The sequence below is a fragment of the Staurois parvus genome, unplaced genomic scaffold (genome assembly GCF_062004578.1).
Source record: "Staurois parvus isolate SC_StPar_1 unplaced genomic scaffold, SC_StPar_1.0 ptg000347l, whole genome shotgun sequence".
Lineage (NCBI taxonomy): Eukaryota > Metazoa > Chordata > Amphibia > Anura > Ranidae > Staurois > Staurois parvus.
Window position 1 is genome coordinate 12,940,880 of NW_028318143.1, and position 11,860 is coordinate 12,952,739.

Genomic DNA, 11,860 nt, shown 5'->3' on the forward strand with positions numbered 1-11,860 from the left:
CATTTTTCCATCTGTAGAACCATTTCATAAATGTTTAAACCATTTTTCTTTCTCTATTTCTACCACTTGTTTATTATGACTTTACTTATATCTGTTTTCTCCATTTCCTTTTAGGTTTTCTCCAATCACTATTGATGGAATGACAAGCTTGGTTGGAATGAACATCCCTGGGCACACGGGTACCGGATGGTGTATCTTTGTTTACAACCTCTCTCCCGACTCAGATGAGAGTGTCCTTTGGCAGCTTTTTGGCCCATTTGGGGCAGTCAACAACGTCAAAGTCATCCGTGATTTTAACACCAACAAGTGCAAGGGATTTGGCTTTGTCACAATGACCAATTATGATGAAGCAGCTATGGCTATCGCCAGCCTTAATGGATATCGCCTGGGAGACAGAGTTCTGCAAGTTTCCTTTAAAACCAACAAAACCCACAAGTCTTGAATTTCTAGTCCACATCGACCTAAAAAAATTCTGTTCATGAACAATATAATGAAAAAAATAAAAAAACAGACTATAAATGGCTTATAACCAACCATGGACTTTATAAGCCAGTGTTGCCTAAGTATTACCATTGGATATCCTGTGATAAACCAGAAAGGATTTTATAATGCTTAGAAAAAAGAAAAATAACAAAAAAACTTTGATGCATTGAATGTTCTTTCATAGCTGTCGTCGTTGAATATAATATACATAGAATACAATGAGCAGGGCTTTTTTTAACCCAGCCGGCTAGTTTTACGCCTTCTTTGAAGGTGGCTGTTTTTAAGATGACCATGAGTTCATTTGAAGAATTAAAAAATTAAAAAAAAATAATTAAAAAAACTTGAAAAAATAAAAACAATTTTTACAAATGTAACACAATAAAGAAAAGAAAAAAAAGTTTTTTTCTTTTCTTTCTCAGCTTTCTTTTCTGTTCATAAGATGAGACCTTTTCAGATTGGTGACCTGCTCCCCCCTCCTTTCCAAAAGCCCTTTTAGTGTGGGAATGTAGCAAAGGTTCTGACACTCAAAGGGTATGTGTATGTATGTATATATATGTATATATATACAAAATATATATATATATATATATATATATATATATATATATATAGAAACAATATGGTAAGTATGTGCAAAAAGGGAACAAAAAAATACTTTTGCATTTAATTGTATTGTTTCTCAACTTGGTATTGAAAGGAGATTCCTGAGGGGACAGCTAAGGTCAGATCACCTGATGACGCAAAACAATTTAAATAAGCGAACAATGTTGCCAAAGAGTTTGTCTCTTTGCTGAAAATGGGTTTCCAGAAAAATCTATTTTTATAAAATATAAAGAATTTTTACAAGAGAATCTGGATTTGAAAAAAATAAAATAATATTTTGACTGGCTAATTTAGGGGAAAATTGACAACTTTGTCATTCATACTGCACTGGTAACTTTTTAGAGAACAAGATATGTTTTAAATTGGATTAGTAGAATGTTTTTTGAAAGAAGGATTACAAACAGTTGGTCTTCGTATCTTTTCATAGCCTAATGCAAACAATTCTATTGAGCGAGGGAGAGTGTTGTACACAGGTCCCCCCCCCCCCCCAACCCACACAGTCAAAAACCCAAATCAAGCAAGAGGTGCATTGCAAGACAATTTTTTTTCTTTAAGTCATCAGTATAGGGTATCAGCAGAACAAAAGAGAACTTTTGTTGTTTTTTTTTTTTTGGGTGGGGCAACAACTTCCTTAGTTTGAGCTGTAGGTGCTACAAAATCATTTACATATCTTAGTATCATAGTTAAATGTAATGTGTTTAGAATAATAAAAGGAAACATTTGCTTTAAATTTGTTAAAGAGTTTTTTCGAGTTCACTTTATGGCCCAATCCAATATAACTGGGCTGCGTTGGCACATTTTAAAACACTGTTTTTATGTTGCTTGCAACACGTATTTATTTAATTGCTGATGTAATGCATTTTGGCCAATATCAATTATAGCAGGTTTGGCTATTCCTATTTATTTGTTTACTTAAACTATGGGAAGAAGCATATTGTGTCATTTCTTGTGTGTGTACGTGTATATATAATATAAATATATATATATAAAGTTATTTTTTTTTATTTCTGTTAATTTATTATTAAGTTGTAATCCTTTGCTAGTTCTGTTTGTATATGTCTTAAAATGTTTTTCTTATAATACTTGATTGACAAGCGTATCAAGGTATCTTGTGTAGAAATATTGTTTGATATGTTGTCATGTTTGTCGTGAATAATTTTTCTTACTGCACAGTAGAAACAAAAAAAAACAACAACAACACAACAAAAAACTGGGTCTTTATTTTAATGTTCTTCTGATGGATACAAGAACAGAGCTATGGGCTAAAAGTGGAAGGAAGAATCGGCTCTCCCACATCCAGTGCACTGATAATTTTAGTATGTTTGTGCTCTGTACCGTTCTATATTTTAAAAAAATAAAACATAATAAAAAATGTTCTGCTCTTCCCTGAGTACTAGGAAAAGTTACTCGCTATGCATAATCTAGTTGATAGTTAAAATTTGCTATTGCTTTTTCTTGTCTTGTTATATCAAATCTTTTCAATACAAGTTTAGTCTTAATGGTAATAAAACGTTGTTATGGTTATATATAACGTGCTTACTTTGTGTATTTTTTTTTTTTTTACTCAATGATGGCGTCAATAACTTCTCCTTTCCTGGTTGAAACTATTATTACAGACAGGAAAATTAAATAAAATGCCATTTTATAGCAAGTCCGTCATCTTTGACACTAGATTATAGGGCAGGGAAGGATGAGATGTTTCAGAAATAGCTCTTATTTTTTGAATTCTCAATGCTATTGCCAAGTAATTAGGGAGGGAAAACCAGCACTTTTGGCGCCCTTTATTTAAATGTCCATCACCTTTACAGAGTGTGAACTCAGCTGCACTGAAGCTGCAGAGAATCTGCTTGGACTGCTCAAGAGTGCGTTCCATGGCTGTCAAATATGAAAATTAATGTTGCCTTGTAATATTAACCTGAAAAACGACAAACTGTAGAAACATATTATTTTTTAGAATTAGTAAACGTTGAATGTACAAGCCTTTTTAAGCAGGTGACTCCTATGTCTGAGACAGGAAATAAGTGGAAAAATCATGAGAGAGGTCCTATCTCCTTACAGTTTTACCGAGGCTCCCTTAAGTTTGCAGTCTGATTTTACATACATTAACATGTGCCACATTAAAGGAGAAGTGCAGCCAATGATTATTCTGTGCCTAATTCATTCTGCACTCCTATGTCCCATTTTCAGCTGAGAGCGGGATAAAGTCCACTGTCGGTTGATGTCACTCAGCAAGCCACTGAGAGCCTGAGCCAGCCCGACCCACCCCCTCCACAGCCCAGCGCTCCAGTGAGCACAGGAGGGGCAGAGCAGAAAGCCAGAGACTGACCCGTTTCTCTGCTCAGAGCAGCAGGAGGAGCTGAGCAATCAGCAGTGTTTAATCACTCAGTTCTCACGCTTAGAACCAATGGGGAACAGATGCAGCATCAGATTGATGCTGCCTCCACCTAGGTTAATAAACAAATCCCCATATATCTCTTTTAAATATCGCTTTCTTTTTTTTTTGTTTTCAACAGAGCAGAGATGGATTAGAAAACCTCTCAGGTTGTATTGCTGTCTATGTCCCCATTAGGGAGATTCACCCTCTCTATTTGTCATGTTTACTATTATCATTGAAAATGTAAGTAAAAGAAATCCCAAATTTTGGGTTGTCCCCCAAACAGTAATTGAAGGGAAATCTTCCAATAAGAATATTAGTTCTGGTGAAAACCAAGGATTCCCTTACTTTGGAGAGATTTCCACTGACTTCCTTTTTGTTGGTTTTGGGACAGTAAGTGAAAAGTAATCTCCCCAGTGGGATGCAGATGGAAAAAAACCCTCCCTTACCCTATACAAAATGGAAAAAAAAATGTTTCTTTAGTCCTACTTCAGGGAAGCCAACACAAGACAAAATACCAAAAACTGTACCTGCACTTTTTTAATACAGCACACCACAAAGCAGTGTGGATGGCTATTTAATTGAATGGCACTACAATGCACTGCACACCATGCTTTATCACAACACATAGCTTTCATGGGGACTGAAGGTTGAATTTACACCATTGTATTTTCACAACAAGCGAAACACACGTTTTTGTGATATGTCAGGCAACGCTGTACATGAATGAAATTTATGTAATTTTTCCCCCACAAATGGAGCTTTCTTTCGGTGGTATCTGATCAGCTGTGCGTTTTTTATTTTTTGTGAAAAAAAACAATATTTTTGACTTTTTGCTATAAAACTATTAAAAATCAAATGTTTTCATGAATTTAGGCCAAAATGTATTCTGCTACATGTCTTTTCTAAAAAAAAAATTCCAATAAGTGTATATTAATTGGTGTACATGAAGGTTATGGCGCCTACAAATGGAGGAATAGATACTGGAATTTTTTTTATATACTAGTAATGGTGGCGATCAGCGAATTGGGATTGCGGGACTGCGATGGGCATTCTTATACTGGGTGAGAACTGACTATCTGCCACTGACATCCCCAGTGATACTAATACAGTGGTCAGTGCTAATAAAAAGCACTGACACTGTACTAATGGCACTGGGCAGGAAGGGGTTAACTTCTGGGGTGATCAAAATGTTAACAGTGTGCTGTGTGTGTTTTACATTGTGTGCTGTGTGCTGTTTTACTTGGGAGACATGCTGCTTTGTATCTCTCTGCTGTGTAGAGAGATACAAAGCAGCATGTCCATGCTGACAGGAGAGAGATATGTGTTGTTTACACACAGATCTCTCCCCTCTCAGCCCTGCCGACGATCACCAAGTCCCGATGCCAGCAACCAATAGCAGCGCAGGTAGGGAGGCGAGCGCCCCTACCCAAAAATGCAAAGCACATATATATATGATTTTGCACAGCCATGATGCCCTGTAGCAGTACTCCAGCTATAGAGTGGAGGGCAAGTGGTTACAATAGAAATGAAAGGCAAAATATTTGTGTATACATTATGCATGATTTTCTTTTTTCCTTGTTTTATAATTGATCAGATTCCCTCTGTTCTAAACTGCATAAGGAGCTCAGAGAGCTAGAGTAGGAGAAACACAAGCATACTAATCTTCCCAGTGAATGACTATGTGGGGGGGGGGAGCATGTCAGGACAAACCTGATCATTGGATTAGCTCCCAGCACAGCCAGAAAACTGACCACGCTGTGCCCCCATGACTAGTGTGGTATTTTTTAATAAGAAAGGGACTGCCAGGAACACCAGGGATTTCACACAAAAGAAGCAATACAAAGGAGACAGGATATTTTTTCATACAAGTATGTGGTACAGCAGACACATATCAGGAATATGAAATATTGGGTTTACATATTCTTTACGACGCTATCATTTATTGTAGTGTGCTTCATTGGTGCAGGTACATTTTTTTGTCCGCTCTGGTGCACTGGTCATTTAAAAGGAATCAGCTGCCTAATACAATGCATGTTAATGCGTGACATAATATGTGAAATAGCAGGTATAAATTGGCCCTTAAACAGGGGTCTGTTTATAAAAAAAGTGACTACTGAAATTTGTACAACATTTCCTTGTACGCTAGGGAGAAGCGATATTTCAAGTATTTATGTTTGTCATTATCATAAAATAATTAAAAAGTATTGTATAACTACTGTCATTATAGCACTATACTGACCATGCAAAGTTGTGGTTCTCAGGGTCCATGTACACCACTTTATAAGTGTGGCATTTTTTATAATAAAAAGACAGCAAAAAAAGCTACAAATATATGAAATGTGGTTAGTAAATGGACATTTGGAAAAGGTGCAAACTGTCAAATTCAGTTGATGATCAAAAACATGCTTTGGATGAGGCTTATAAAATGAGCTGTGAGGACAAAAATTCACAAAATAGTTACATACCAAGTTGGTAATTTTTTATGAATAGCCCTGTAAATGATTTTGACTGTCTTTGTCCCTATTAGAGTGATTTTTCACTTCCTGTCCAGGTGACATAGCAGGAAATGAGGGGAACTCTCCCTACCAGAGACATAGACATAAAAAGTCACCCAACAGAGGCACTAGGTCTTCCCTACTACATCCTAAAAAAAAAGTTTTGTATAGAGTTCTAGTTTAAACAAGAATGTCAAGGCATTATTTTTTGATAAATGATCATTTTTGCCATTTATTCTATTATATTGTAATTAGAATGTAATTAAAATAATCATAATAACAAATATTACTGTTAGGCTTTTGATTGCTTTTTAAGACTGAGTAATTGCCATAATACATTTATTAGTTATTATTAAACAAATCATTATTGTGAATTTATTTGCTCAAATTATATTAAAACTAATCACATTACTGTATAGTATATACTACAGCAAAAGGCAAAACAACATATCTTAGCACAGTTATATAAAATGTAAACCTATTTTTGCAATGAAAACAGGAAACATGGAGGTTGCCATTGTTGAAAATGTTAATTTCCTGACTGTATGTACGTAAATCTGTGATCAGGAACAAATATGGAATAAAAGCAGAGGTCTTAATCTTTCCAAACTTTACTAAATTATTGTTTTTGTTGCTGTCTCTGTTCCAAATGGAGGGATTTAACATTACTTCCTTTCTTCAGCTCCCTGTCAATGGGATAGAAAAAGTCCCTATAGTCACCAAACTGCTGGAACAGCCTCCAACGGCTATAAAACATGGAAGGAACATGTCCCCAGCACACCTACAAACTTATTTTTTTTAATCCAAAGCTTTTTTTTTATGGAAAGAGCACATAGAAGCGCAATGTTCTGGAACCAGGCAGGGTCTCTCTCTACATCATGGCAGAACCAGCATCATAGGGAGACAATAGGAGGTGATGTCCCCAAATTTAGTATTGTCCCCTTTCATATAGCATTCCACACTATTTGTTCCATAGTAAATGGGCCACTTATTGAAGTGTATGTAAACCTAAGATCAGTTTCAGGAAAATCAGATAGGCAGTCCAGTGACCAATTAAAGGGGTGCACATGGCAGGACAACTCTGATGCTAATTGCGAGTTGTCAATAACAAGTTCTATTACTGGAAGAAGCTCCGGGGAAGAAACTTTTCAACACCTTGCTTAAGAAGACTCTATGTAGTAAGGTATAAAGTCAAACATACTGAAAAATAGATTTAGGGCTTATATATGCTTTAAACATACAATGCATCCCTCAGCTCAGTGTCTTAAGCCAGTTCTGGCAACACTTTCCTCTTTGACTATATGCAATATTATTTTCAAAAGGGGAGCACCATCACAATTCAAAATTTGCTGAACAAATACATAAAGAAGCAAGAAAACCTATCAGTAAGGCTTGTTTTATGTATGTGTATGGTACAGTCATAAACATTGACATTTAAAATACAACTGTTTACAGCATCATGTGGATGTTCTACGTTGTCCAAATTTTAGTATATATTTCAGGAACGGTAACATAAATCAGAAAAAGATGAGTATCAGCTAGTCTGAATTCTGATCCTCCAGTTCAGTGGACTAAGGGGGAGATTTAATAAAACTGGAGCACTCAGAATCTGGTGCAGTTGTGCATGGTAGCCAATCAGCTTCTAACTTCAGCTTGTTCAATTAAGTTGTGGCAATAAAACCTGGAAGCTGATTGGCTTATATGCAGAGTTGCACTATCCGGTTTTAGTAAATAACCCCCTAAAAGTCTAGGTACAGAGAATAAACATTTTTGAGTTTCTTACCTTTTAATGACATTGTACTCAACTCCCCCCACACCCAATTTTTTTTGTCACTTACCTGTATCGCTCTTACCCACACAGCGAATACAGTGTTGTCCCACTGCAATCTGCTGTTTGCACAGTGGGTCCCCGTTCTGCCATCTTGGTCCTCTTCAGTTGGCTGCCTCTTTTGTTTGTAGGCAGCCAGCTCCGATGATGTACTAGACCCACCCTCTAACCAGCACTCTAGACCAGTGGTCTCCAAACTGTGGCCCTTTGATTGTCTTTATCTGGTCCTTGGGACACTATTTAATTCACTGACACCAATAAAAGGCATAATTCCTCCTAAGGAGACCAATGATGGGGCAAATTCCTACCGATGACATAAATGACGGGGCATAGTTTCTCCCAATGGCACCAACAATGGGGTCTAATAACACCAATGATGGGGCACAATACCTCCCAATGACACTGGTGATGAGGTACAATTCCTCCCACTGTCACGCATTGATAGGGGATAGTTTACTCGCACTGATGCCAGGACATTTTGTATTCTTGTCAGCCAAAGTCCTGCCCCCTCAAGACTGAAGGACAGTAAATTGGCCCTTGGTTTAGAAAGTTTGGAGACCCCTGCTCTAGACTCTTCCCTCTTACCACTCAGTGTGCAAGTCCTGCAGTCTCATGGGAGATATGGCATACGTATGATGCTATAGGCTGTAAGACCAGGTACACGTCATTGTGTCCTAGGTCAGAATGGCAGTGGGGGGAGGTTTGGGGCAGTGCTAAAATTTCAACATTTTTAAAAATGAAAAAAAAGATAAAATAGGTTAAAACAAATAAACTTACCCGCAATTCTGCAGGGGGAATGTTAAAGTGAAACTTCAGCTGGCCTTCATAGTAACACTTCGTACTGCCATCTTTTGAGAGGAAGAGATAGAAGAGTCATCAACAAATGTAAAATTTGTAGTAAAAAGGCATGTAACTTTAAAAGTCTACAGACTTGTAAAGTCTGAAATCCACCTTCCTGCTGTTCTTACAAGCATTCAACCAATTCACAATGGGGGAAGGGGTGCTTCTTCTCTTGTGAATGGGCTGAATGTTTGTAAACACTATAGTGTTTACACTTTTGATGGCTGAAATTGGTTCACAAGATACAGTGATCACAAGGTACAGAGACACTCTGATTTGGTCTGTACACCATGCCTGTGATCTTATCTGTTCAGTAAAAGCTCAGATCACAAACATTGAAAGGCACATTGGCCACCCAAGTGTCTTTTCTGAGATGTTTAAAAACAAGACTCCAGATATAGTTTTTCTACAATACAATGGTAAGGCAGTAGTTAATAAAAATACTTGTTTTCTCCCTTTTTTTTGCATCTACGTGCTGCTGGTCTTGTTGTAGCCACTTCCTATCTGCGATGGCTGCATAGGTATTCTCAGGATTGATTATTGGGTTCTCTACTGGTGACAACAGTAGGCCATGCCTGTGCAATGTATGCTGAAACAGGCAATTTATGGGGATGATTTACTAAAGGCAAATACACTGTGCACTCTGCAAGTACAGTTGCTCCGGAGCTTAGTAAATAAGGTAAAGCTTCACTTTTCAAAGAATACCCAATCATATGCAAGGAAAATAAAAAAAAAACAAACACTTGCACACGATTGGATGATGGAAGTCAGTAGAGCTTCTGCTCATTTACTAAGCTCTGGTGCAACTGCACATTGAAAAGTGCACAGCCTGTTTGCCTTTAGTAAATCAACCCCAAAATGTCTCCATTATAAACCCGTGTGACTGGGTGACAGTGCCGGAGCAAAATTAGGAGACAGAGATTTGTCACCTTAAAAGGGAACTGCTTGAGCAAGCACCTTCATGGTAGGATCACCAAATATTACAGTATTTAAAGAAAGTTTAACATTTAAAACATATTAAGAAATACTTCTGAAATGACCTTAACATGTTGAAGCATATATGAGATTTTAGTCTAGGATTTACAGGGTAGCAGGTGGGTATTTTTTCGCAATAGTTTTGCTTCTAATGAATGGTTCTCTGCCATGAGCTATCCTTTAAGAACTTTGTGTACATAGATAACTGCTGTCAGCCCAGTTCATTTTATCATCCGTTTTCATAAGACTCAGTTATTTGTGGCTTAATTACCTCCATCTGTGATTTAGTTCAGCAAAACCCGGACACCATGTACCTGAGCGTGTAAGCATTGACATTACTGGAGATCAGTATCAAACTGGGTTAGCGCTAAACTGCCAGCTTATTATTAATCTATCAACAATATAGCAGACAAGTGCCAAGATTTTCAGCTCGTCAGCCTGGCTGCAAGCCTGAGATATACAGCACAGTGTTGACTGGTGACCTTGAAAGAAACAGTTCCATCTACATGTCAGTGATTTCAAGTCAATACTGATATAGTATATTGCTCAACCTGTGAATGTAGGCTTTAAAATAAAACTAAACAAAAAAACAGATGCTTGCCATCTGTGCCTAAATTTTATCCAGATTATATAGTGCATTTCAAAATGACCCCAGGGTTTTGTAATTGTAATTATTTATATGTTACGTGATTATAATGCCTCGTTTTCTTAGGTTCTGGAGGAGGCAGGGTCATAAGTTTTTGCTTACACTGCTTCTCTTCGGAGGCAGCTGTGAGCTTAGCTATGCGTGAGTGACAGTAAATGTCAAGTCATGGTGATTCCAGTAGTGGTTTATTCTGTACACATAACGGACCCTTCAAATGCAGATCAGTAATGGCCACCGGTAAAATCTTAAAAAAGTGGTAGGGGCCAAAGCCTTAAATTATTTTGTATTGTGAAAATATTGGCAGAGTGTTTGCTGCAATAGTCAACTCCTCTCCAGCACTGTCCCCCCTTATTCACCCACTTGGCAACCCAGTATTTGTCCTCTTTAGGGTTGAGTAATGCGTAACATGATTCAACCTACATTTGGTGAGTGCAGAGAGACATGGGCCTACCCCTTAGGGGTACTTCACCTAGCCTATCTACCTTACAGTTGCAAGAAAAAGTATGTGAACCCCTTGGGATTATGTGGAGTTTTGCATGAATTGGGCATAAAATGTGCTCTGAACGTCATCTAAATCACAACAATAGAAGAACACAGTCTGCTGAACATAATACTACACAAACATTAGATGTTGCCATGGTTTAATTGCACATAACATGTAAACATTCACAGTGCAGGGAGGAAAAAGTATGTGAGGCCCTAGCTTAATGACTTCTCCCAGAGCTAATTGGATCCAGGAGTGAGCCAACCTTGACTCCAATCAGTGTGATGATATTGGATGTGTTGCTGACAGCTGTCATGCCCTTAAAAAACACACACCTGTTTTGGGTTTACTGGTTTCAAGAAGCACTGTCTGATGTGAACCATGCCTCGCAGAAAAGAGCTCTCAGAAGACCTACGATCAAGAATTGTTGACTTGCATGAAGCTGGAAAGGGTTACAAAAGTATCTCCAAAAGCCTTGATGTTCATGTGTCCACGGTAAGACAGACTGTCTACAAATGGAGAAAGTTTAGCACTGTTGCTACTCTCCCTAGGCGGGGTCGTCCTGTAAAAATGACTGCAAGAGCACAGCGCAGAATGCCGCATGAGGTAAAGAAGAATCCCAGAGTGTCAGCTAAAGACCTACAGAAATCTCTGGCACATGCTAACATTTTTATTGACACATCTACAACAAGGAAAACATTAAACAAGAATGGAGTACATGGGAGGACACCACGGAGGAAGCCATTGATGTCCAAAAAGAATATTGCAGCACGTTTGAAGTTTGCAAAAGAGCACCTGGATGTTCCACAGCACTACTGGCAAAAAATACTGTGGACAGATGAAACCAAGATTGAGTTGTTTGGGAAGAACACACAACACTATGTGTGGAGAAAAAAAGGCACAGCACACCAACATCAAAACCTCATCCCCACTGTAAAACATGGCGGAGGGAGCATCATGGTTTGGGGCTGCTTTGCTGCCTCAGGGCCTGGACGGATAGTTGTCATTGATGGGAAAATGAATTCCAGAGTTTATCAAGACATTTTTCAGGAAAACGTACGACCATCTGTCTGCCAACTGAAGCTCCGCAGAGGATGGGCGATGCAACAGGACAATGACCCAAAGCATA

The 11,860-nt window shown here is 38.0% G+C and overlaps 1 protein-coding gene across 7 annotated transcripts in view; it reads left to right on the forward strand.

Annotated features, from left to right (window-relative positions):
- Positions 1 to 2,617, forward strand: part of ELAVL4 (ELAV like RNA binding protein 4) — a 164,650-nt gene extending 162,033 nt beyond the window's left edge. For all 7 annotated transcript variants that reach the window (XM_089684452.1, XM_089684451.1, XM_089684456.1 and 4 more), the window contains one exon: positions 115 to 2,617. In XM_089684452.1, coding sequence (XP_089540578.1) covers positions 115 to 442 — 328 coding nt within the window. In that variant the 3' untranslated portion in view covers positions 443 to 2,617. The remainder of the gene's footprint in view (positions 1 to 114) is intronic.
- The last annotated feature ends 9,243 nt before the right edge of the window (positions 2,618 to 11,860 follow it).